This window comes from Pelodiscus sinensis, chromosome 3, assembly GCF_049634645.1.
Source record: "Pelodiscus sinensis isolate JC-2024 chromosome 3, ASM4963464v1, whole genome shotgun sequence".
Taxonomy (NCBI): Eukaryota; Metazoa; Chordata; order Testudines; family Trionychidae; genus Pelodiscus; species Pelodiscus sinensis.
Window position 1 is genome coordinate 105773262 of NC_134713.1, and position 26886 is coordinate 105800147.

At 43.2% G+C, this 26886-nt stretch overlaps 1 protein-coding gene across 4 annotated transcripts in view; it reads left to right on the forward strand.

Moving 5' to 3' along the window:
* Nucleotides 1-705: 705 nt before the first annotated feature.
* UST (uronyl 2-sulfotransferase) overlaps nt 706-26886 on the forward strand; it is a 233848-nt gene continuing 207667 nt past the window's right edge. For 2 of the 4 annotated variants that reach the window (XR_331477.4, XM_025180626.2), the window contains exon 1: nt 706-2006. Coding sequence is in view for 3 of the 4 variants with exons in the window: in XM_025180626.2 (XP_025036411.1) it covers nt 1754-2006 (253 nt within the window). In the remaining variant the exon portion in view is untranslated. The remainder of the gene's footprint in view (nt 2007-26886) is intronic. The other 2 variants (XM_075924400.1, XM_006114947.4) reach the window with 2 other exon arrangements.

The following is a 26886-nucleotide window of genomic DNA, read 5'->3' on the forward strand; positions in this document are numbered from 1 at the left end:
TTGGTTCACATTTTCCTCACTTTTTTCCTGAAACAATGATAGCTAGAAACTTCTTTTATAAAAAAACCTGAGATTCTCATGTAATTCCATTGCTCAAGATGCAAAGGCTTTAAGAAAAACACCCACATTTTCCATGAATCATGACCTTGCAACTTCCATTAATACTTACATCTTTGCTACTATTGGTTCAAATGAAATGTGGATGACAGCTGCTATAAACAGGACACTAATTATTCTAGTGTGTGTGGGGCTTGTCTACACAAGAAAATAATACTGCTTTAATCATAGTTGAAGTAGGTCCTCTAGTGAAGATGCAGTTCCGGTGGCAAAAAAGATGCTTTAGACTGATGTAGCTATTCATGTTCAGTAGACACTTACTATAAATTATCTTTGCACTAATATAACTACATCAGTTAAAAAAATCACATCCTAACCAAAATAGCTGAAAAATTTTCAGTGTTTCAGATTTTCAGGCCTAGAAATCAGCTTGCTTCACTGAAGTAAGCAAAATACAGGACTATGTAGCACTTTAAAGACTAACAAGATGGTTTATTAGATGATGAGCTTTCGTGGGCCAGACCCACTTCCTCAGATCAAATAGTGGAAGAAAATAGTCACAACCATATATACCAAAGGATACAATTAAAAAAAAGGGAACACATATGAAAAGGACAAATCACATTTCAGAACAGAAGGGGGATGGAGGGAAGGGGAGGGGAGGAAGGTAAATGTCTAAGTGGGACTGTTGTAGCTTTGTATGCTATCTTTAATCAGGCCCTCTGATGAGCTTGCTAAAGACTTCCCCCCCAGAGAGCAGAGTGAAAACGGGAAATACCACTCAGAAGGAGATGACAGGGATCACAAAGGAGCAAAAAACCTCAAACACGGTTGCTGTTGGTTCTGCATCCCACTTCACTTTGAATGATATCCACATCACAAACCGTTTCAGATGTTAGAAATCTGGAATTCAAGTACTAACTTTGGCCCTTCTGAAGATGGCCCGGAGGGAGCTGGAAAGGGCAAGAACTTAGAAAAGGTGATAGTGCTACTGCCTTGGAGGCCAGGCAGAGACAACAAAGAAGCCAGGCTGCAAACCCATAACAGAAGGATGTGGGAAGCAGTAGGGATTGGGACAAGTTGAGGATGTGAACGGCAGTGAGATGAGGGAGCAGGAGGAGCCAGCAGTTGGGTTGGGGAACAGAGAAAGGGCCCCTAGTGGTGGGAGCTTTATTGCAACTCTGTTGCCCTTTCCTTGCCTCACCTCTGAGCGCAGTTTCAGCGAGTGGGAGTGAGCGACAGAGCCCCCAGGGGTCGCTGGTGGGGAAGCAGCAGGCCCCCGGCTTGGTTAGGGGAGGAGGGAGCTGAGAGCAGCAGAACACGGTGGCGGGCGAGGAGCGGGCGAGGAGGCGCAGACAACTTTGCAGCGAGTTGGAGCCGACAGCCCGCGGTGCAAGAGCTGTAACCCGACACCGGCGAGAGGGCGCGAGAGAGCGGCGGCGGAGCGGAGCGGAGGAGGAGAGAAGCCCCCCGGGAGCGAGGCGGTAGGATGGTGACCGCCGCCTCCGCCTAGCCGAACTCCGCGGCGGCGACCGGGGCTCTCGCTCCGAGCCCGGCGCGCCATGGAGAGGGGAGCAGCTCTCCTGAGCTCCCGCTAACTTTCCCCCGAGCGGGCGGAGCGGGGCAGGCGGATGGAGGATGCGCTGTCCCCGGCGGGCTGTGTGACCAAGGGGCGGCGGCGGCGGCGACGGGGACGATGAAGAAGCAGCCGCAGCACAGCAACAGGGGCTGCCCGGAGCCCCGGCCGCATGTGGCCCCTTCAGCTGGAGGGGGTCCCGGGCAGGGGGGTGACTGGAGGAGGCGGCGGCCCCTCTCGCTGCTGCCTTTCCTCTCGCTCCGCGACTACGGCTTCTGCATGGCCGCCTTGCTGCTCTTCTGCCTGGGCTCCCTCTTCTACCAGCTCAACGGAGGACCCCCGCACTTTCTGCTGGACCTGAGGCACTATCTAGGTAAGGGCGGGGGTGAATGGTGAGCGGGGAGCCCCCCAGGGCTGGGCAGCTCGCACGCTGACAGGCTCAGGCCAGCCCCGCTCCCCCTGGGGACTTGTTGCGGCTCCTGCTGCCTTGAGGTGTATTCTCGCCTCTCCCCCTTGGCGGCGGTAGGGACCAGGCAGGATAGGTGCCCTGCTGATCAGCCGGCCAGAGAAGCATCGCGGGGCAGTGCACAGAGAGCCCGGGTTGAGCATGGAGCAAGTGGCCCAGAGCACACGCTGTGCCAGTTGTGTCTCCTCCTCCTCCTCCGTGCTGCGCCCGCCGCTCTCCAGAACCCCGGGATCAGCAATTGGCCCCACCTGGAAAGGCTGGCGGAGTTCAGTGTGTACGGATCCAGGCCCGGCTATTCCCGCAGTTTACAGTAACTTCATTCTTTAGTCCAGGAATAATCGGGCCTGCGAAGGTATTCCTCGCTTTCTCGAGAGTGTCTTGACCCCGGATTTCCTTAGGTTCAAGGACTGCATAGTCTTCTGTAGCTCCGTAATCCCCATTGCTTAATAGTGTTCACTGAGGCTGAATATTTCTTGCAAAGAATGCGAACCTCTCTTGGCTGTGTAGCTAGGGGAACCACGGGGGGTGAGGCTAAGCCTCTGGCTTCCTGAGTTGGGAAGAGGTGAGTCCCTTGAAAAATAGTGCATTTTAGATGCCTGGGTTAATGAGTGGAAGCGAAAGAAGTTTTGTGGAGAATTTGGGAAGTAAATAGGCAGGATTTTATATTCTGAGTTTGTGTAAGAACCAGTGATTTAGTGGTAAATAGGGAAGTGAGTCTACAGTCCCAAATGAGCTCAGTTTACATTATTGGTGAGGAGGGAACAGCCTGCAATGCTTTCTTGAAAATACTCGGGAGTATGTGTATTTAAAAAAGCAGGGAGTAGTGAAAAAGATGATCAGAATGAACTTGCTGAGAAAATTGTGCTTTGGCAAAAGCCTGATGGACAATTTATAAAATTTGAAACAGAATTAAGGCCTGTAATGATCTCTTATCTTGCCTTTTAAAACTGTATGGGAAAAGGGTTTATAAATGTATATCTCTGCTACAGATTTTGATTAGAATTTGGAATTGCAAGTGAAAACTAAAGTTATTGTCCTCAGGGTACAAAATGTTGAAGTTCAAGCATAACAAGTCACATTATTCATATTTGTAGTACAGAAACGAGGCATTAAGTTTTACACTATAGAGGAGACAGGAATGAACAGCTGCCTGAATAACATTTAATATTCTAATCTAGTAGCACCTTAAAGACTAACAAAACATGTAGATGGTATCATGAGCTTTTGTGCACACAACCCAGTTCTTCAGATGACAGGAGTATTAGAAGTCCAGATCCAAGTATAAATAAAGGGGGGGAGGGGAAAAAAGAGAGAGAGTCTCTTCTAATACTCCTGCCATCTGAAGAACTGGTGTTGTGCCCACAAAAGGTCATGATACCATCTACAGGCAGTCCCTGAGTTACGCGGATCCGCCTTACGTCGGATCCGCAGTTACGAACGGAGTCCTCTCCCTGGTCTCCAGCAGACCAGGGAGAGGAAGCAAAGCGGCGGAACACACGGGCAGTGGACAGCCCAGATGCGTCTGGGCTGTCCACTGCCCGCGTGCTCTGCGGCTTTGCTCTGCTTTGCTCCCCGTCCCCCTGGTCTGGGCTGGATGCGTCTGGGCTGTCCCGCTGCCCCCGTGCTTTGCTCCGGACACCTGTGGTAAAGCAGCCGGGGCGCTGCCGGTTGGTCCCGTAGTGCCGCTCTGGGCGCTACTGGACCAACCGGGCAGCACCCCAGCTGCTCTGCCCCAGGGGTCCCCAAGTCAGCTGCTGCTGAAACTGACCAGTGGCTGACTACAGGAAGCCCCTGCCCCGGGCTTCCTGGAATCTGCCGCTGATCAGTTTCAGCAGCAGCTGACTTGGGTATGCCTGGGGTTCTTAAGTTGAATCTGTATGTAAGTCAGAACTGGCGTCCAGATTCAGCCACTGTTGAAAGTGATCGGTTTCAGCAGCGGCTGAATCTGGACGCCAGTTCCAACTTACATTCAGGTTCAACTTAAGAACAAACCTACTGTCCCTATCTTGTACGTAACCCGGGGACTGCCTGTACATGTTTTGTTAGTCTTTAAGGTGCTACTAGATTAGAATATTAAATGTTATTCAGGCAGCTGTTCATTCCTGTCTTCTCTGTAGTGTAAAACTTAATGCCTAGTTTCTGTTTGTTGTTTTTTAAGTTTTTCCTGTTACAGACTAACTCTGCTACCCCTCTGAAGCATTTAACATTCTGTTTGTTCATGACAAAATCAGTTTTTCTGTTTCTGAAGTTTGAATGAGATTTTAGGTTCAAAGTTTTGTATTCCTGATTGTAATTTTCTTTTGTAGTTTGGCCTTTAAATTGCCAAGCTTATTTAAGAGTTTTTAAAATTTGCAGTTGTCTAAGTATAAAAATACATTGATTTTTTTTTTACCATACATCTTTCTCTTGTTCGTTTATAGCTGGTTTCATTGTTCTTTATTAAACATATCAGGAATAATTCAAATAAATTAAGTATTGTAGAAGGAGCTGTTTATTTGCCTGCAGGTGGATCATAGTCACTTTAAAACTAAAATATAAGAGTTGATAAGAAATAACACTGTACTTTGAAAACAAATTAATACAGAAGTGAGCTGACTAAAGCTGAGAAGTTTTCAGGCCCACATTTTAACATCATGAGAGCCCTTATTGTGTAGGTTGGTAGGCTAACAATTTCTTCTGTGGTCTTGCTGATATCAATGGGACCACTCACATGCAAGATCAATATAAAGGGATAATTTTCAAATTGCATTTTCAATCTTAAAATGTTATACCAGTCATTATTACATGAAACAACTAAAGCAACTAGAACAGAAAAAGAATAGAGGATAAACATGGGTTTCTCTAGGTTTTTTATTTGTGCATTTGACAGTGCTTTGCATAGCAAGTGTTATTGTTTTGATGATGATCAAGTTGCACTACTCTGGGGGGCGCTCATGGGCAGGCTTTTTAATATAGCCCAGAAGAAATTGAAACTGAAAGTGAGAATAAGCAGCAGGCTGGTGTGTGTTTGGAGAAATGGGAGGATAGAGAGTGAAGATGGGTCTGATCAGGTTCTGTTTGGTCTAAGGTTTGACCAAAGGATGTTTCTTTAACAATGTCAGGACTATTCATTTGCTTATTTAAAAATATTAAGTTTATCAGTGACCATTACACTTTTCTATGGAAAAATTTCCTGCCATTTTCTTCTTTCCCTTAGTAAACAGAGGGGAGAAAATACTTTTGAAAAAAAAAGTTGTGATGACTTCCAGAGGGAGAAAGTATCTATATGTGATAGTTCCTCTTTGCATAGCCATCTTTGTTCTTCTGCAAAATATTTGCAAGACTATGTGAAAAAGTGGGCAGAGTGTAGTGGACATGGAAGTGTGCTTAAACACTTTGATTCCTTCCCTGTCAACCTCATACTCAGATCAACTGAAATGAGAAAAATGTGGAAAGTTAACTCTTGTTTTGCTTTCTAGGCCTGATTCCCCACTGTACAAATCCAGTTTTATATCAGTGTAATTACTTTGGGATAAAACTCAAGTAAAAAAAAGTAGTGAATCATAAGGATGTTAAAATGTGTTTGTGTAAACATGTAATTGCTGAATTTTTCAGAGGTTACACATTTATGTGGTGGTGGGGGGAGGGGGCCGGTAGGAGCCAGTGCTGCCTGAGAACATCGGCCTCCATTCACCCTCTCATCCCTGTACCGGAGGCAGCACCGTGGGGAGCCAGCTCCTGCCTGCACCCTTTTCCCCCTGTGCTGCTGCCTCTGTGGGGAGGCTCTGTGAGAGCTGGTACACATGGGACGCTGGCTTGAAAGCTGGCTCCCTGTGTGTACCATCTTCCGCCTGCACAGTGCAGCTGAGAGAAAGTGTAGTTGCTGATTCTGCCATAGACTAGGAGGCAGAGGGAACTTTCAGATTCAGAGAGCATCAGCTGGAGTTCCTTAATGCAAGTGTCTAGGATCCCCTGGTAATGAGATCTTCTAAATCCTGATTAGTCCTGTGGATTTTGGGGTGAATGTCTGGGCTCTCTTTCTTTGCAACTGCAGTATTTTGTTCAAGTATTCCCCTTTGCATGCCTTAGGGATGCAATAGTGTAGTTGATTAACCGATAATCAAAAGCTTATAGATTAATGCTATAGACTAAACACATTTCCCCCACCCCTGCCAGTACATTTTTTAAGAGACTGGCCAGCAGCCCAGCTCAGTCCTGGGTCCAAGACCTACCCCCACTGCAGCTCTGCATTTAAAGTATATAAGGAACTAGGTGGGCAGGCAGCCTTGCTCAGTTCTGGCTCGCACCGGGTCCCGGAGCTCAGCCCCCACTCTGGAGAGGGGCTGCTGCTAACCCGTGCTTCTGCCTCTATATCAGGGGCAGCAGCATGGGGTGACTGGTAGCTGATCTGTGAGGGGAGCTGGTTTTTAAATTGGCTCCTCTTGTGGACCAGCTCCCATCTGGCACCCCAGTCTGCTGCCTCTGATACAGAGGCAGCAACGCAGAGTGGCAGGGGACTGGCTGCTGACCCTACCTCCAAGGACTATAGAATAGTTGAGTAACTAATAAGAATTCATGAGGCTAATCGACTATTCAATTACCGTAAAGTTGCGAGTATAGTGTGCACTTTTTTCCCCGTTTTTTTGACGTCCAAGTTGGGGTGCGCATTATCCATAGGAGTTTTTTTTCCAAAGTTTTAATTTGGTGGTTCTGCAGCACTTAATTAATCATTGACACCAGAGGTTAAGTTGATTTTTATTAGCATCGACTAGCAACTATACACACAGTTTCAAAAAGGTAAGTTAAACAAATTAAATCAAAACTGCAGTGCAAACAAGCGAATACCGTATGTTAATTCATCTTCTACTCATCTTCGAAGCCCTCGAATTTGCGTTTGTTAGAATCTTCCTCAAACAGACTAGCAGTATCTTCCGGTGTGTAGCCCTCAACATCTTCATCCAGGTAATACAAATCATTGTCATCTTTGCATACCGGTAATTCACCCTCAGACAATTCATTGTCGCTCAGATCCATCCACAGGGCATCATCCTCGCTGCCATCCATAGCATTAGAGATGCTGCATTTCAGAAACCCCTTCTTTATGATAGCGGGATCAGTTCAACCCAGACATCCGCTATCCACTGGGTAACATCTTGCAGCGTCGGTGTTCGCATACGTCGACCTGCAGTAAATGTACGTTCACCTTCCAACAACCAGGTGTTCCATTTCCTGCATAGTGCATCTTTCATTGGCTTGTTAACTGTCACGTCAAGCGGCTGCAACATTTTGGTCATTCCACCAGGAATAATTGCCAAGTCTGTTTTGTCCTGCTGAAGTCTTTTCTTGACGGATGGCATACGATGACACTGAAATATATCCAAAACTATTAGAGACCGCTTTCTCATAAGTCCACCCGGCTGCTACACCCAAACCGTCTGTAGCCAATCAAGCATTAAAGCTTCGTCAATCCAGCCTTTAGGGCGAACACGCACGTGAACAGTGTGTGGGAATATAACATTCTTTGGCATTGTCTTGCACTTGAACACAATATAAGGAGGCAGCTTTGTTTCATCAGCCATGCAAGCAAGCATTATGGTAAACCTAGACTTTTCATGGTCTGTGGTAGCAATGGAGACAGTCTTGGCACCTTTCACTTCAAGTGTTCTGTTGTAGGGATTATCGAAATTTAATGGTGTCTGATCTGCATTAGCAATTAATGAAAGGTCGTAGCAGTGCTGCTTGCGTAGCTTTATGATAAACTTTTGGAACTGTAGTACCTTAGTGTCTGAGTCCATGGGTAGTTTCTGTGCGATTGTTGTTCAACGTTGGACCGATAGGCTATGGCAGTTCATGAACTGATTGCCCCAGCCATGCGAAGCTTTAAACCCAGCTGTGTTAGCGCACGTTTTGGCAATGGTCAAAGCCTTCATTCTAACCTCCACAATGCTAACACCACTGCCTTGCTGTCTACGCTCAGCAATCCATTCAACCAGCTTGGCCTCCAACTCAGGATATGCAGCACTTTTACCTCTCTCAGCCATCTTCATCCGAGGCAGCGCTTGCAGGCACTCTTTCTGCTGTCTCCAAAGCCGAATGTTAGACTCTGCTATGCCATCAAATTCACGGCTGGCAGCTCTGTTGCCATGAGCCTCAGCATAGCTAACAACTTAAAGTTTTTCAGGAGTCGTGTAAGATCGTTGACAAGTCATGGCATCCCAAAGAGAGCATGGAAACGCTGTGCATTGTATACTTGTGCGCTCACGCATGATTACCCGGCAATACAAAAAGGCAAGACAAGACAAAACAAAATACGGCAAGACAAAATATGGCAAAGTTGGGGTGTGCATTATAGATAGGAGCTCAGTTTATGCTGGAATTCTCATATTTAAAAGATAGGTGTGCTTGATGCATAGGTGGCATTATAGTCTCAATTTTATGGTAACTGATATTTAACCCTAGTTTGCCTACAGAGTGTTCATATTGCATGTGAAATATTGTATGTATCTTAGCTGTTTAGTTGCCAGTATGAAATTAATATTATTGTGGGCTCAGTTTTGTTTGTGGTATGCAAATTTTTACCATGTTACAGAAACCGTTACCTCTGTTGGTACTAATTGGCATTCTTGTGTTAGTCTCAAAGGAGACCCAAATAATGTGATTGTAGATGGAGTAGGGATGTTAAAAAGCATTTAATATGGCAACCTCTTACCTAAAAATCTTAGTGGTTACACGATAACGTGCGCTGTGGGCTCTGCAGCATAAAGCAAAGTTTAGCTTTATATTGCAGAGTCTGCCGTGGAGCCTCCCCAGGAGCAGACCTGTCAGCCCCTGCCTGCCAGGTTCCAGGGGAGGAGGCTTCACTGCTGCAGCGGAGCCACCTTCCCATGAGCTGGCTAAGTTTAATTGACACCCTTAATGGATATGCTTCAGTTTATTGGTTAAACAGTCAGTTAAACGCTAACATCAATAGGAGACCAGTTCACTCAGGTGGGATGTGGTCTCCTCTTGTTTTGGGGGATACAGACTAGTTTATTTCTTTGATTAATTGCTGTGTTTGTAGAATCTGAAAATCTAAAAACTTTGGCACAAAGCCTTGGGGAAAAAATGTGATCCATACCAGAATAAAAAATTTGTACTTGATATTTTTCTTAATTTACTTTCCCCTCCCTTGGGCATGGTTTTGTGTTGAGAAAAAGATAGGCTTTTTGTTTAACAAGAATATGCCTAGAGTTTAATTCATCTTACCTCTCAATGTTAAGATGAGGTAATTTTTTCCCCTCAAAAACTCAACTCAAATGGCCTCCCCCTTATGCTGGAGATTGCTCTGAATCTTTAATAATGTAATGCTGGGACAGCACTGAGAACTTCTTGTGATGTTTCAAGAGAGATGAGAGAGTGTATGGTGCATCTTCAGAACTCTGCCTATTATCTTTTCCTTATATAACTAGGCACATACTGAGGAACAAAGAAGGGGTGAAACAGTCTTGGTTCAAACTACGTTCTCCCTCGTATCTCAAAAATGGGGGTTAGGAAGTGAGTTCTATGCTCCGTTTTTCTGTCTGTTGCCAAAAGTATGGGATGATTTGTTTTGTTTTAGGCAGTTCTATGGAACACTTTCCATAGTATCTGGTGACTTATGAAAAAAATAGCAACCTCCCACTAACTAGAGGCCTGAGCTTACCAATGAGAGGCCTCTCCAAAAGATGGTGCACTGAGGAGGGCCACCAATGTAGTCCAAAGGCAACAACTGCAGTTCTTTAGCTGTTCCTCAGAATTGTATCTTCCCTAAGTAGCTGCAGAATGATACTGACATGATTTATGCCAATTTCATTGCTTTCTAGAATGGTTGTGTGTAGCAAAGATTACATTGACAGAATAGTTAGTTTGATTCTATTGCGTTTAGAATGTATTGACAGCTTTCCAGTCTTTCTTAAGTCCTTCTGTGCCCCTCTCCCCTCCCCCCCCCTTACGGTAGATATCTGACTGTAACAAACTTTCGTGGGTTATGCTCTCAATACCTAGTGAGAGAGAGAAATGTTGTTCCCATTTTATAGATGGGGAACTAAGGCATAAAGATGACACAGAATTGAGTCCAGGTCTCCTGAGTCATAGACTGGCATTGTAACCATGGTATAATTCTTTTTCTCTTAAGCGCAGCAGTTGTTTGTAGATGCAGCATTGACTGACTTTTAGTCATGGATTTTTCAAGAAATGTTGTTTCTTTTAATGAAAGCTTAAAATCTTTAGAAATTGATGGCATAGGATTATTTAATCAGGAAAGGTTTCCCCTCAATTGTTGTGAGTGGATTTTTCAACATTTTCTTGTGAGTTGTTTGTATTTGTTTTAAAATATGTCAGAGGATGTTTTAAAACTGAACAGTTGGTCAGTTATTCTGTATAAGTTTTTATCAGTGCCCTTTGCTGCTGAATATGAGGTTTGATGAAGCAAATCCTTTTATGAAGAAAGATGTGCATTGATTTACATGTAAGACAGCAGAAGCATGACAAGCCTATTTGCACTACTATTTGCATTTCAGAAACAGCCATTCTAATGTTTATTTGGAGGATTTTCTTGCTACTCTGTATTATGAGGAGAACATCACCAGACAGACATTTATATTGTTTTATTTAATTAAAGCAATAGCAAACAAAACAAGTATATAATTTTAAAATGTAGCTAAACATTCAATTTTTTAATTTAGATAAACATTCTTTTTTTTTTAAATCAGGTTTGTCTTTGTCAACTAAAGTAGTTAAATATTGGAAAAACAAACATTTATCGAGCAGTCTGTTGTCTCAGCTACAGATGTAATAGTGTAGTCAATTAACTGATTAACTGATAAGCAAAAGCTTATAGGTTAATGCTATAGACTACACACATTTCCCCCTCACCCCCCCCAATAGTAAATATTTTAGCAGGCTGGTCAGCAGCCCGGCTCAGTCCTGGCTCACACCAGGTCAGAGACCTGTCCCCACTGTAGCTCTGCATTTAAAGTATATTAGAAGCCATGCGGGCAAGCAGCCTGCCTCAGTTCTGACTTGCACCAGGTTTGGGAGCTCAGACACCCCTACCCTGACAGGGGTTGCTGCCACTTTGCTTCTGTATCAGAGGCAGCAATGTGGGGCGACAGGCAGCCAGTCCGTGAGGGGAACTCTTTTTCATACTGCCTCTCTGATACAGCAGCATGGAGTGGCAGGGGGCTCCTCAGGAGTGGAGCTGGAGTGCACTGGCTGCCGGTTGTGTTCCTGTGGACTATAGAATAGTCGAGTAACTGATAAGAATTCACAATAGACAAAAAATCTAAGGAAAAACACTGAGACTATCAGCTATTTCCACATACTATAGTTTTTTCTAAAGGAAATGTGGTTAATTGACTATTCAGGTAACTGATATTTAACAGCACTAGCCTCAGCAGTGGAACAAAAGAGGAGGAGAAGTAGGGAGGAAGGAGATATTTATTAACTGCAATCAAGGGGAAGTTTTACTTTATCTAAATTCTCTGGTTTCATAGGTGTCCTAGTTGTAACACTTTAATAGTATGACCATACCCAACTGTTTTCAGAGCCACTTTCTAGGTGAACTGAGCTGATTATAGGATGTGGGAAGGAGTTTATTTTGGGGCTGGGAATTCTAGGAGGTCTATTCTTTTTAGCCCTCACCTGAAAAGAATCAAATAAAAATACACACTTTCACAGTGTCTTTCATCCAAAATTTTAAAATACTTTTGAAACAACTGAACTTAATAGCATTCTGTTAGACAAATAGGAATTACAGTACTATTCCCATTTCCATATGGAGGGAAGTTATTCAGTGAAACAAGGAAGAGGCAGGAAAAGGTGTAGGTTGTGCCTCTATTCCTTTTCTCCAAATAGTATACTGCACATAGCATGGCTAGTCATCAGTAAAGAAAATCAAATAATGAGTAGCCTAATTATTTGATGTTAATCTTTCCAGAATGCTTGTCTGATGAGTCAGACAGTTGAATCAAATGTTCATCTATGTTATCTTCTAATGAATAACTTGTTTTCTTAATTTTATTTTTCTTGTATGTTTATTTTATCTGATATTTTTCTAAATAATAAATGAGTCAAACTTTGGCACCGTTCTTTATAGCTAGGCATTTCCTTTAGAAAAAAACTATAGTATGTGGAAATAGCTGATAGTTTCAGTGTTTTTCCTTAGATTTTTTTGTCTATTGTGAATGGTATGTGGTGTCTTTTACTTCCTGATCATTAGTTCAAGTACAGCTGAAGTTGACAGAGACAGAAAGTTATTATTGTCTCAAGGCTGTTCTGTGGCTTGTGTGGAATGAATTGATGTCAGTTCAGTGTTCATGTCACAACTCCCACTATTGCCCCCAGAAATGCTAACCTTTTTGAACTCATTTAATGGAGCCAGGGACATGGGGAATGCATTCTTGTCTCTGGATGATGTTCAGCTAGGTCAGGGTTGAGGCACAGCTGGGGATTGGTTGGGGAAGAATGTATTTGATTTGTTTGTGCTGTCCCTGTCCTGAATAGAGAGGATTTTGTGGTAGAGCTCTCAAACCAATATCTTTCATCAGCAAACAAATCACTTAAAATTGACTAAAAGTTGTACAGTACTTGAAGTTCCTAATAGGTGTTGTAGAGGAGGCGCAGACTTTTAGCAGGTCAGCTACTGTTGCAAAGTGACTACTGAGTGGGATACTTGAAGGACTGCCTGACTTCTTCTCCTTCATCTCAATCAAATTAGAGTGTTGTTCAGCCACAATTTTAAGTGTGTTTCCAACGAAAGTGAGAAAAGAGGCAATGTGACTTGCTATACAGCTAATTAAGGAAAACTGGGCATCACCAAGAATATTGCCTTGGTTTCCTAAATCCATGTTCAATGCCTTATCTACTGGGCCACATCACTACTGCCATTAGAGCTCAAGAGAGCTAAAAATAAATGACACACTTTGTAACGAATTTAGTGTTCGTGAGAGCGGTGAACAAAGGATAATGTCTTGTATCCTGAGCAGTGTACGCAGTTGCTGTATAAGTTTCTCATAACAACTCTAGCAATTCTGACCTTCATTGTCCCTATTCTTCCAGTTCTGTAGCTTGTCTGAATAAAAAGTTGTCAAATCGTGCTTCAAATGTACAAGTATTTTAGTTTTTCTTAAATCTGGAATTATTGATATCACCTCACCTTTCGTCACCTATTTTTACTATCTTTATCTGATCATTCTACTCTGAAGATATGTTGAGAAGGGCTTACTTAGAAAACATGTACAGTATGCATGCTAGAACTCTGGCGTTGAGAATGAAAAGGTCATGCATATCCATGAATAGTAATCTCTAACCATCTTTATCCAAGTTGCTTATATTCACATGGCCTCTTGCAGTACTTTGTATCAGATTCAGGATATGCCACTGTACAGGAGGGGGTGAGAGAATAATTTTTTAGAGTATTTTTTTAAATGAGGTAGAAGGAGTATGGATAGATCAGTTAAATTTTCCATACCTTTTAGGATTCGTCACTTAGAAATGTGTAAAGGAGGGAACAGAGATGCAGTAACATAGGTTCATAGACACCTTTAAGTTGCATGATATTGAGGCGAGCATGTGACAAGTCAAGGTGGTCTGTCTTATAAAGGACCCTTTTCTTATGGAGAAAATAGTTATCAAGTTATGACACTCTAAAACTGCCTCCGAGTCCTCTGCATGATTTATGCATTAGACCCTCTACTTTGGGGTGGAGAGGGGGAAGAGACATATGTGGCATGGTAAAATGTGGGAACAGCTGCTTTTGTAGTTGCCTCCTTTAAAAACTGTAGAGCTGGCTACAAAAATACCATTAAAAATTGTTTCTGCTCTGATAACCAGTTGTGTAGGAGCTAGTTGTGCTGCTGATGCTAGCAAGCAAAAGACTTGGAAGTGCATAGAAACAAAGGAGATACCCATGTTTGTGTAGACAGACTAGTAATTTTTAAGTCTGTCTTCTCAAGCTTCCATATAGTAAACTTTAAATTTTTATGCTCAGTTTGCAGAGCATAAGATCATTTTTAATAGCAACAAGTGCTACAGAGATTTTTTTGTGTACATTTTTAGCCTTTTGTGGCTCTTTTTGGCTAAACCTTTGGAGAGGCTTCCTTAACTCCAACATAGGTAGCCTACACTCTTTCTGAAGTATGAATAAACAGAAGTGTCAAGACTGTTCCCCACTCTGGCACTTTGAGTGCAGCAGGTGGGGGCCTGCAAGAGACCTTAAAATACTCTGCCACTAAAGGCTTCTGCTTAAAAAACTTCTCAAGGTCATAGACTTCCTGATCTTGGGTGATACACTGCCACCACCCAAATGCAAACTCCCCCTTTAAACCTGGGAAGATGCACTTGGGAATTTCTTCCTATAAGAGGTTACCCCAAGTCTTTAACACTGACTCTGAAGAAAACTAGAAAACTGTAATTTCTTAATAGCTGGCCTTTCATCTCAGACACCTGCACATAGAACCTCTTGCTTTCTAGGATATAAGAATTGAAGCATAGTTTTAAAAAAGGTGATTTTATTAACAGAAGAAAGAAGACATGCTTGGTAAAGCATACTTTGTTGCTAAGTGTTACAGAGTAACTGAAAAAGCAGATGAAAAGCGCTAAGAATTGCTTCCCTAGAATTCAGCAAGGAAGAGTTCACAAACTAGGAAATAACCTGATCACGTCTAACTAAACATTCCTTGTTCACTTACATCTCCTTTGTTCCAAGGTTCAGTCCTTCTAGACATAGATATTGCTGAAAATTTCATGCTTTATTCCTGACTCAGGCCATTTTCCCCCTAGCTCCTGCTCTGAACTTGTACAAAGGTCTGAAGCAGGTAGAACCTGTTTCAATTAAAATATCTTACTCTTTTCCCATTGACCTTCCTGGCTCCCTGCCAACTCTTCCTGGATACCCACTGCCTCTGGGTTTAATTCTTTACAGGCAATTTAAGTTAACTGATTGGCTAGGATGTCTAGAAAAGGTTAGTTGCCTCCCATCCATCACAAAAGGCACCTGGTTTCGAATACTAATTGATGATTATCAGGTCACAAACAAAAATTTCACTGTAAAACTTTAGCCATACTGTCACGTCCTCTTTAATGCTTCTTTTTAAATGAGTGCATGTGGTTTTGGTGCAGCTGAATTTATGACCTTGTCTGTTTTTCATATTAAATTATTCTGAATCCTAATTCAAGACAGAAATTTTATTCCTGTAAGAAATGTGTTGATCTCAGACCGTTCCTCTACAGAGGATGGTTTACATAACACCAAAACCACAGCATGGTTTAGGTTTGCTAATTAAGAACATAAGAATGGCCATACCAGGTCAGACCAAAGGTCCATCTAGCCCAGTATCCTGTCTGCTGACAGTGGCCAATACCAGATGCCCCAGAGGGAGGGATCACAACAGGTAATCCTTACATGATCCTTCCCCTGTCACCTGCTTCCAGAAAAACAGAGGTTAGGGATACAATTCAAACCAATCCTGGCTAATAGCCATTCATGGACCTAACTTCCATGAATCTATCTAGCTTTTTTTTTTTTTTTTTTTTTTCATCCTGCTAAAGTTCTAGCCTTCACTGCATTCTCTGGCAAGGAGTACCACAGGTTGACTGTGAATTCTAATTCAAAATTTCAGTTGAAATTTGGATTGGGCTCAATAGTATTTCCTCTCTAATATACTGTAAATACATCAAAATCCAAACTTCTGCTCCCTCCTTATCCTCACCACAACACTTTGATTGACATACTTATTTTAAAAACAATGTTAAATCCTTATTCTGGTACCTTTCCCTTTTGCCAAGTTCCTGTTCACCTATGTTTTTGGGGTGTCTGAAAAGTATTATTGGTCTCCAAAACAGAACTGGTTTCCCCATTTGAAACTTCCCTCTGTGATATTTCATGTCCAGCTAAAAACATTAGTGTATGAACGTGTATAATATTTTTTAATCGTATGGCATCTAAATTTTGTTACATTTTTATAGTTCACAACCACAGATTGTAATAGTGTACTTGGTTTAATGTAGCGCACTGGGACAAGAATGTTCACACATTCTTTCCTTCTACCTTTGTGGTGTTACTCATAAACCATTGAGGCAAGTTAAGCTGTAATATATGATTGCAATGTGTTCTGACATCTGAAGTTGTACTTGTGAACTAAACACAAAGAACAGTTCATGACAATGATTAGACCCTTAAAATGTCAGTTCCTGACCGTATTTTGGTCCCTTTTAAGAAGAGAAATGTACTCTTCCCAACTTTAATCCTACTTGAATTCCAAGAATTTAATCTTGGCAAAAGGAATACGGTAACTTTTCTTACTAGGCATTGTACAGCTTCCTTGATTTTGTTCCTAAAAGGTTGTTTTTCTGCTGATATAGAAGTTAGGTAGAAACTAGTTTATTTTCTTTAATTTCTTTCACTAAAAGCGACTTGAAACATGCTGCTTAAGTGGCTTTATTATACTGCAGTATATGAAAGCATCTTTACATTTCTTTTATTTATGTAATTATCTCTGGTTTATTTTATTTGTAACTTGGGTAATAGTGTCATGGTCTCCTTTTGTTTTGGGGGAAGATCTTCTGGATTTTTTTCTTTAGTAGCTACATTGTCCCTGTTTTTTTAATTTTAACTACAGAAGAACATGAAGAATCTATGAAGCTTGCTTCACTTAAAAACTGTATTCATCACAGATCCCTTTGCTGTCTTTTACTGTCATAGGTGTGAGGTCCTCTGCTTGTTAAATAACTGTGCCAGTTTAACACTGCAAGAACATAGTCATTATAGTTCCTAGTCTGTTGAACCTTTCTAATCTGGCACTGTCTGGTTTGGCAACGTCCTTGGTCCGGTATGATTTTAGTTAGCCAGATGTCCACTTATCATGGGTGTGGTCAAGTTTCCTCTAGTCCCATAAAATATGTTTACAGCCACAAGTCCTGGCTCTCAGTGTTCTGTGCTGTTGTTTACTTCTAATGTATCCCCAAATATCTTCTAAGGGCCCTGTAAGCAGTGGAAGAGTTGGCAATGCTGCTAGACAATACTGATCTCCAGTGGTTTGGCAAATTCTCTGGTTTGGTGCCAGTCAGGTCCCACGGGTGCCAGAATCAAAAGGTTCAACCTGTATCTTGCTTTTCCTAAAATTGTATGTATGATTTAGCCAAAGTGGTGAAGGCATGTGGTCATTCATATACCTTATAAGCAGAAATGTATCTAATACCTTGCTGTTTAAAACTACGCTGTTTTCTTTGCCTTGCTGCTTGGAGGACAATGTACCAATGCCGTTGTTCCTAATTTTTTAAAAAAGGAATGGGGAGAGGCATGAGTGTTAGAATAAAAGTAACTTTCAATGAGAGCTTTTTAACCATGACGTTAGTATGAGATGTGGTTGATTTCCTTTTAGTTCTGGAGGGCTAGTACTAAGCAAGAAGTAGATAGCACATCTTACATTTAAGAATGATTTTATTGTCATGATTATTAGATAAATAAGGAATCAGCATTATAGAAATTCTTTTTCTAAGAATGGAAATGGTCATGCTTGTTTTGAAGTAGAATATGTTAATATTTGTTGGCACATCAGATGCTGAGCAATCTATAAAAGTGGCATTAACAGGGACTTTGGCTTTAGTGGGGGCACTGTTCCTGAAATTTGAAATACGCTCCCTGAATTCACAGCTGACCTGCATTATAATTTAAAGCGCCTTAAGTTCTCTGCCCCACTCCCCATACCATATTTTTTGCATCCTCAGATGTATCTTCACATATTTGGTTTCTCCCTTAAGATCAATATAAAATAGTGCTATTCTTTCTTGGAGTTGAGTGCATGATCCGCTCTTTCAGAACGTTAGCTGAGTCTAGAAAACTTGTCAAGATCAATGAGAGAGCAGAATTGTCAGTCTCAGGATGAAATGGAGGGGAAAGGCATCCTATCAGATGCTGGGAAATTAAAAGGTATAAAAAGATAAAGGAACAGTTTTAATACTAGTTGTGTACTTTTGTGGTACTGGCCCTGGTCCCAATTCCATTAAAGTTAAAACGTTTTCTTCTCTTCAATGGGAGCAAGGTCAGGTTCAAGCAGCATATTTTTTACTTTATATCCCGTTGCATTTTGCAAACCTGGGAGCAAAATGATTAGTCCCATTTGTAGAGGGGGTGAAATATAGCACAGAAACATTATGGCTATGTCCACACTACACGGTTTTTGCACAAAAACAGCTGTTTTTGTGCAAAAACCTGTGGAGCATCCACACCTCAAATGAGCGCTTGCGCAATTAAATGGGCAGTTAAACGGCAGAACAGAGGGCTTTCTCTGCCGTAGGTAAACCTCCATTTCTGAGGCATAACTGCTTTTAGCTTACAGTTATTGCACAAGAAGGCACGTGTGGATGCTCCAGAGGGGTTTCTTGCACAAGAAACCCCTATGGGGAAAAAGCACGGGTGCTCTGCTGGCCATTCTGTGAATGGCACTCAGAGCTTTCTTCTGCAAGAGCGTCCATGCAGTGTGGACGCTCTCTTGCGCAAAAGCACATTGCTCTTGCAATGTGTTTTGAGGTGTGGACGTGCTCTTGCGCAAGATGTTTTTGTGCAAAAACGCTTGTGCAAAAGGCTTCTTGTGCCAGAAGCATGTAGTGTAGATGTAGCTTATTACTTCTTGGAAGGTCATGGAATATGCAAATGATAGAGCTGGAAAGAGAAACTGCGTATTGAAATTCCTATTAATCTACTCAATCCCCAACCTTTTTTGTACTGCGGACTGGCAAACCCATTCACAAACTTTTGGCAGACTAGTAACATTTTATTTACGTATTTATTATGCAAATATGCAAATAAAATGTTACCTGTCTGCATAGCCCCACCCCAGCCCCTTGTGCTGCAGTGTCTCACACTCTTTGGCCTCCACCCCATGCATCGTGCCCTTTGACCATTTAACCTCTGACCCCTACGGCCCATGCCAACACCCTCTAGCCCCGTGACTCCACCACACCAAACACCCCTTTAACTACACCCCACCACTCTCCAGAGTGAGGCTGTCCCCTCCAGGGAGCGTGGCCGGTACTGCTATGTGGGTAGAGGGAGCAGCCATTGGTGGTGTGCTCCCCCAGTGAATCTCACACCCCTATAGGTAGAGGCACGGGGGAGTGTAGAGCCCCAGCTCGGCTGCCATCTTACCTGGAGGAAGAGGGAAGGAGGTGCCTCCTTGTCCGTCTCCTCCTGCCACTGCTTCAGTGCTGCCACTGAGCAAAATTAGCCACATGGGTGGGGGAACTGCCATTGATGGCGTGTACGCTTCCTTCCTCCATTGCACCCCCTTCCTCCCAAAGCATGTCTCATGCCTCCAAATGGGTATGGAACCCTGGCCAGCATGCCATCTTACCTGGGTGGGAAGAGGGAGGAGGAAAGGAGGTGCTTCCTTCTCTGCCTCCTCCTGCTGCTGCCACCACCTCAGTCCCAGTTCTGCCGGTGGGCAAAATCAGCTACCACGGCTGCTGGAGCTGAGCTGCTGCAAACAGCTGGCTTTACCTCTGGCAGCTGCCGCGGACTGGCACTGGTCTGCAGACCAGTGGTTGTCTTACACTGCCATTGACCTTGTGTCAGAAATCCATTTTACCAAGTTCATGATTCACTCTTTCCGTTTCAATTTGTTTTCAGAACTTGTTTTAATAATTTGATTTATCCACTGTAGTTAATGACAGGCATACAACCTGATTTAATTATCTTGTTGCTTAAGGGCAAGAACTAACTATGACCTAGGCTCATTTATCTTTGAACACTTTAAGTCTCTGTTAATTATTCTTGTAGATGGAGGATACAGACTGTTTTCTTGGTCATGATGTAGTCTTCACGTGGAATTATTTTGTATTAATTTATAGAGAGTAAATGGACCACAGGTATTAATATAATCCAATCACTGTCCAACTTTAAACAACATTAAACAAGGTTTGAGGTTTGGTATGCAGAGACCACAGATTACTAAACATGCAGAATAGAAGGGAAAATAGTTACAGTATTGAAAATGTAAAGTAGTAAGGCTTTTATTTTAACAAGATTTTTTGTTGCATTTCTCTTGAGCTGGACAATGTTTTAGAAGGGACTCCACCTCCCCCCCTCCCCCCCCACAATGTTTAAGTCTTCTTAGATAATATTAAAGATGGTAATAACTGACCATTTAGGTAAAAGAGAATAAGGTAGTTGACATGAGCTGGAGCTATTGTTGCAGCTGTTGTTTTTGTTACAGTCCAAAATCATTTCATCTGAAGTGGTGTTCAGGATGCAGCTCCAGTGTCATCTGGATCCTGGCCTGGTTTGGTCAGGACATCTCTTAGGCACAGAATGATAAAAGCCTGGGTCCCAGAAAATTATTGAGGTGACATCCATGATGATGAAGTATGCTCTAGAAGCTTCCATCATTTCCTTGAAAAGTCTTTCTTTAAGGATCCAAAAAGGGAGTGATGGATGGAATAGCCCATCCCCTCATTATTTTGTCCGTCAGCTAGGTCTAATGTTCATCACACCAGTTTTCTGGCTCTACATATTCTTCTGGTTTTACCAACCATGATTTCAACATAGTCCCTGAATTATGATCTTTTTTTTGTTTGGACTGATTTAGTTTTTAACATCTTACGAACTTTCATACCCTTTTATCATTGAGTTACAATTAGGGTAAAATTTGTAGTCTCAGTTGTCACAGCAGGTATTTAGTAGGCTTGTTCAGTGTACCATTATCTTCCCCACACCATGTTTAAAGTCTTTGTTACATAACATACTGTTCTGTGACTAAGCAGCTTGATTGCTGACTATAGTAATAAACTTGCCTTATACTTCCAGGCATGGTCTAATTTATGTCACTAAAACACTGAAATAAATCCGTTTCAATATGAAACAGATACTTCTGGTGAGTTGGGTGTAATTCAGGTGACTATGCCTGTCAAGGACAGGAAGTCTAAAGGCTTTGTTTTAAAGTTACAGGGGACTGGGGGAAACAAGGATTGCTTTATCAATTAAAACTTATTATATTATAATGTATTAAGCTAACTTGGGAGTTGGATGTGAGTTTCATAGGAGGGTTACTATTGTGTTTATTGAATTAATGAGAAGAGATAATGAGTCGAGCATTTTACATAAGCATGCCCATAACATTTACGTTTGGGTCTAAGAAGCTCCATTTAAAAGGCATTTTTTGGAAGTGGTTTATGATTTGTTGGAAGTGGGAAGGATTGATATGAATATTTAGTCTTATTTCTCCTTATGCAGGTTTCTCATAACTTAGCAAACAGGAAAATAAATAACAAGATCATTAATAATACTTATGTGTAGTGCAGGGGAAGAGCTGGGGTTCATAGTACATGTACGTAACAAAAACATAGGGAAGGTCAGGAGAGTGGTTCCTGAAACCAAATTTAGGCTGTTAGGTAAGAAATTGAATTCCAGAGCTTCCATGGTATTGTTCTTTGAAATGCTTCCAGTACTATGCACTGGGTCAGTTACGCAGGCAGAACTGCAGGGTCTTGTGTGGATGTGGCAATGGTGTAGGGAGAATGGGGCGTGGATTTATTAGTAGCTGGGGAAATTTTGGGGAAAGTGGGAGCCTGTACAACAGGATATAGTAAGTTGAGGGTCAGTAACATGGAGTCAACAGGCCTAAATAAAGTCCTGTAACATGAAAACAGCAACAGGCCTGGAATCTAGTGAGCAAGACTTTGGTTCAGTAACACAGGAGCCAAGAAAGAGGCCCTATTGATAATTGTGTGATTGTGTAAGTTAGGTTGAGCATGGAAGGACATAGGGAGGCACCGGGTATGGATTGTAAGCCAAAGGGGAATACTAGAACATCTTAATAAGAAATGTCTTGGTACCAAAGACTCCCCAAAAACTAATGTACATACCGATCTAGGTTCGGGACTGGGTTGAAGGATAAGTAAGCCCCCCTTCCGTAAGGTGAGGGGTGGTAACTAGGCAACAGAGGGTGGCAATCTGGTACATAAAGAAGTGATGTAAGTTGTTTGTACATGTCTATAAAAGGGCACCGCAAACGGTGAGCGCCGACTGACCGGGGGATGAAGGGGGAATGCACTGGGTACCTGGAATGGCAGGTGTCATTGCTGAGATTTACAGAATGCACAGTGGCTTAGAGTACTAACTGCTGTTAATATCTGTCATTTGGCAATAGGCCTGCTGTGTGTTGGTACATTGTCAATGCTTGAGGAATGCATAGTGGCTTGGCGTTGAGACTTTCTGCTGACAACTGTTAATGCATAGCATTTGGCAATAAACCTGCTTGATTGGTTTCATCCTTGCCTGAATCTGTTGTTTCCAGAGGTTCTTAGAGATCCACTGTGTTGACCCAAGTGTGTGGGGTCTAACACTTTAGATAAAGGGAGCGCACGCACGCAGCTGAAGTTTATCATAATGGATGGAGTAGAGGACCTGTCAGGAATGAACTGGGCCAACCCTGAAACACTGAGTGATGACACAGGGTTGTCAGACTCCCAGCCCATGGGCTATCCTCATCTGGAGCAGTTCCGCAAGCCACCCTGGGAGCCTTGGCAGTTCATTCCTGTTCCCCAAGCCTCACCCCTTCTGGCCATTGCCATGCCCTCTCCCTCCCATGGCACACCCTGTACCCTAGAGATGCAGCTTTGGAGATCACTGTAAGGCATAGGGGGGAGGAACTGGTGAAGAGCAGCAGCAGTGGCCGGGCTTCCATTTTCCCCCCAGTGGCAGGAGCTGTGGGGAAGCAGAGCACTTGTGCAAAGAGGCATTGTGCCTGTGGAGCCCTATAGCCGGGGCCAGAAGTGCAGCACCATAAGAGTACACCGAGCTCTGTGGCAGCCAAACTGCAATCCCAGCATGTTGGGGTACAGCCACAGAAGACCTTTTGGGTTTGTTCTCAGTGTGCTGATTATGCCACTGATATCCGTCGTCTTACTCTCTGGAGACCCCTACCACTCTGTCCTGCTGGGCCAGATAAGGTACAAAGTTGGAGTTACTGTCCCCCTGAAGAGCAATGCAAATGCTGAACCACTTCACCTCTGAGAGAATGAAGTTCTAGGGCACAGTACCCAAGAAACCAGCCCCCAATAGGGATCAACCCCCTCCCAAATCAGTCTTTCTCTGAGTAAAAGTTTTACACAAAGAAAGCTCATGAGGATGTTTGTCCTCTTTATCAATGAAAGAGAGATGTGCAGGCTGGTCTTACCCCGGGTAACAATTATTTACACTGGGCCTGATAGTAAACAAAGTGTTTTTATTAAGTACAAACAGTAGGATTTAAGTGGTTGAAAGTGAAAACAGGCAGATCAAAGTAAGTTACTAAATTAAAAAGAAAAGAAAATGCATAGCTAGTTCTAATTCACTAAAAATCTTATTGCAAGCAGATTCTTACCCTAAAGAGCTGTTTTTGTCCTAGGCATAATCTTCAAGTCAAAGATTGTCTTTTATTCTGACCTGGATCCTCAGCCCTTTGTATCCTTTCAGGATTTTCCAAGCTAGCCGAAGACAAAGGGCTGATAACTTTACCATTGCTTAAATAGTCTTCTCCCAGGGCAGGAATCTTTTGTTCTACATTTCTCCCTTCCATGGCAAGCTACCTGGGTAAAAAATGGAATCCCAGTACCAGGTAATATGGTCACATATATTTGAACCAAAAAGTCTAATCACCTTTGAACTTACAAGACTGTTTATAAGTTGTTAAGTAGATCACCCATCCATTAAGGCTTCCCAAGCACCAGTAATGGCTTACACTGGCACATTTAAAATTATAATCAATCTCATATTTCATATTTCTAACTTTGCATAAAAAAATGATACATGCACCCAAATAGGATATAAAGATCCAGCAGATTGTAACATTAAACTTGATAGGTTACATGAGGCATTTTGTCCAATGTATCTCCAAGATATAAATATTTATAGTCATAAACCCATTTTCATAAAGCATAGAGGAAGGTCGATTCTGCGACCACCATGCCTCTTTCCTGGTCAACACCTTTGTACCTGCTCTTCCCGCTCCCCACCGAGCTTGAACACCACAAATCATTTGTAGAGCTCGAGCTCCAGAAGCTCTGGGAGGGAGAGGAGTTCCTCAGCATAGAGCCCTGGCTTTTTCTTGTGAGTGCTCCATTCTGAGAGCACCCATAGATGTTGCTGGATGAGGGAAGTCCAGCTTATAGAAGTCCAGCCTCTACTTTGTAGTTAATTGCTAGGCAGGTAATTCTGCATGATTTTTTAAGAAGGTCTCTTGGGGTCAAACCCACAGATACCAGCTTTTCCTGAGGGTACTCAATCCCTGCTCAGCCCCAGGCCCTGCTTGCCCTACACCCCGTCTCATGAGCTCCCATCCTAGCTTGCAGCCTCTTGCCCAGTTTTGCAATCTTCCCTTAGTGCACCCAGTTCCCACTCCTTCTCCTCTCCTGGTCTCCCTGAAAGTGCTGGGAGGACAGGGAATGAGTTGATTAGTGGGGCTGCCATGAGGCTCTAGGGGGAAGGGAGGACGAACTGAGCTGCAGATGGGTGCTAAGCATCCAGTAATATTTTTCCATGGATGCTCCAACCCAGAGAAGCCATTGAGTAAGCACGTATGGTCAAATCAGTGGTTGAATGGTTAGTTGTTAAAGTCTGGAAGGTTTTTTTTTAAGGAACTCTTGCATCTGTGACATTAATAAATAGAAAGATTCCTTTCTTTGCAGACAGTGTTGATGGCTCACATACTTGATTTTTCCCCCCCTTAAAGTCCTAGCTCCTTAAGCCTAGAAATCTCAGGTTTCTTTTATTTATTTTTTTAAAGTACATTTTAAGCCCTTTGTGGTTGTTGGCAAAACCTTGAAAATGTGATTCAAGTAGACCAATAAAATGAATCCCTAATTTATTCCCTTTTAAAAATCTCATGATTTTTAAGGCATGATTCAGGATTTTTGAAAAATTAAGGTGGCAATACTTAACATGTTCAGATTCCGTAAGGTTTGAGAGGATGGCCTAACAGAAGAGCAAGTACATTATTCATTTTATGATTTAAAGGCAGTGTTTTAAATATTGATTGACTGTGGCTATTGAATAAATGGTTTTTCAAAGTTATCTACAGCACAAATACTCTTTATGGGTATGTCGACACTACCACCCTAGTTTGAACTAGGGTGATAATATAGGCAACCGGAGTTGCAAATGAAGCCCGGGATTTGAATTTCCCAGGCTTCATTTGCATATTGCCGGGCTTCATTTGCATATTAGGCTTCCGAGGAGTAACGGTAGTGTGGAATAGGAAGTCTAATCCGAACTACCTAGTCCGTGCCGCGTGTAGCCGCGGGGCACGGAGTCCGCACTAGCGGACATTTAAAAATGGCGGCGCCCGGCAATATGCAAATGAAGCCCGGGAAATTCAAATCCCGGGCTTCATTTGCAACTCCTGTTGCCTACATTACCACCCTAATTTGAACTAGGGTGGTAGTGTAGACATACCCTAACTGATTTGTTTAATGCTCAATGAGGATTTCTTTCTTTCTTTTTGTCAGTATTACTTGGTTTCTGGTGCTTTTTCAAAGTGACCAATTTTCACATGAATCACCATTATTATACATTTTTCTCAGTTTAAGAGAATCTGAGGAGTTGCTATTGATGATGTAGCATGGGTTTTGTACCCTATGCTCTGTTTCCCCATAGGTGAGTGAGAATCAGGTTGGAGAGATGCAGTCAAGTTTCTAGTCTCTGTAGATTTTCGTACTGTAATACAGGCAGTCCCCGAGTTACGCGGATCCGACTTATGTCGGATCCGCAGATACGAACAGGGATTTTCTCGCCCCGGAGGACTGGAGCGGCGGGACACCTGGTCCCGCCGCCCGCCTCCTCCGGGGCGAGAAAAGCTGCTCCCCGTCTCCCTGGTCTGCTGCGGGAGCCAGCAGACCAGGGAGACGGGGAGCAAAGCGGCGCAGGACCCGGGGCCGGACCCGCGGCGCTTCCAGCTGATCTGGAAGCGCCGCGGGTCCGGCCCCGGGTCCTGCGCCGCTTTGCTCCGTGTCTCTCTGGTCTGCTGGGGGGGATGCAGCTAGTGCCCCCCTCAGCAGACCAGGGAGATGTGGAGCAAAGCCCGGGGCCTGTGGTAGAGCAGGTGGGGCGCTGCCGGTGGGTCCCGCAGCTCCGCTCCTTGGCGCTACTGGACCAACCCGGCAGCACCCCAGCTACTCTGCCCCAGGAGTCCTGATTCAGCCGCTGCTGATCAGTTTCAGCAGTGGCTGAATCAGGACTCCTGGGGCAGAGTAGCTGGGGTGCTGCTGGGTTGGTCCAGTAGTGCCGAGGAGCGGCCGCGCTACTGGACCAACCCAGCAGCACCCGAGCTGCTCTGCCCCAGGCGTCCCCAAGTTAGCCGCTGCTGAAACTGACCAGCGGCTGACTACAGGAAGCCCGAGGCAGAGTTGCTCTGCCCCGGGCTTCCTGGAATCAGCTGCTGATCAGTTTCAGCAGCAGCTGACTTGGGGACCCTGGGGTTCTTAAGTTGAATCTGTATGTAAGTCAGAACTGGTGTCCAGATTCAGCGGCTGAATCTGGATGCCAGTTTCGACTTACATACAGATTCAACTTAAGAACAAACCTACAGTCCCTATCTTGTACGTAACCCGGGGACTGCCTGTACTGTAAAATATTCTCTCTCCTATGTGATCCATTTTTTGTAATCCTGAATAGGTACCTATTCAGGATTACAAAAAATGGATCACATAAATTGCAAATAAAACAATTGCAAATAAAAAAACAAATGTTTTCATAATCTCAGCCGTTTTTTCCCTTGGGAAAGCTGCTTGGCAGTGTCATTTGGGATTGTACATTATT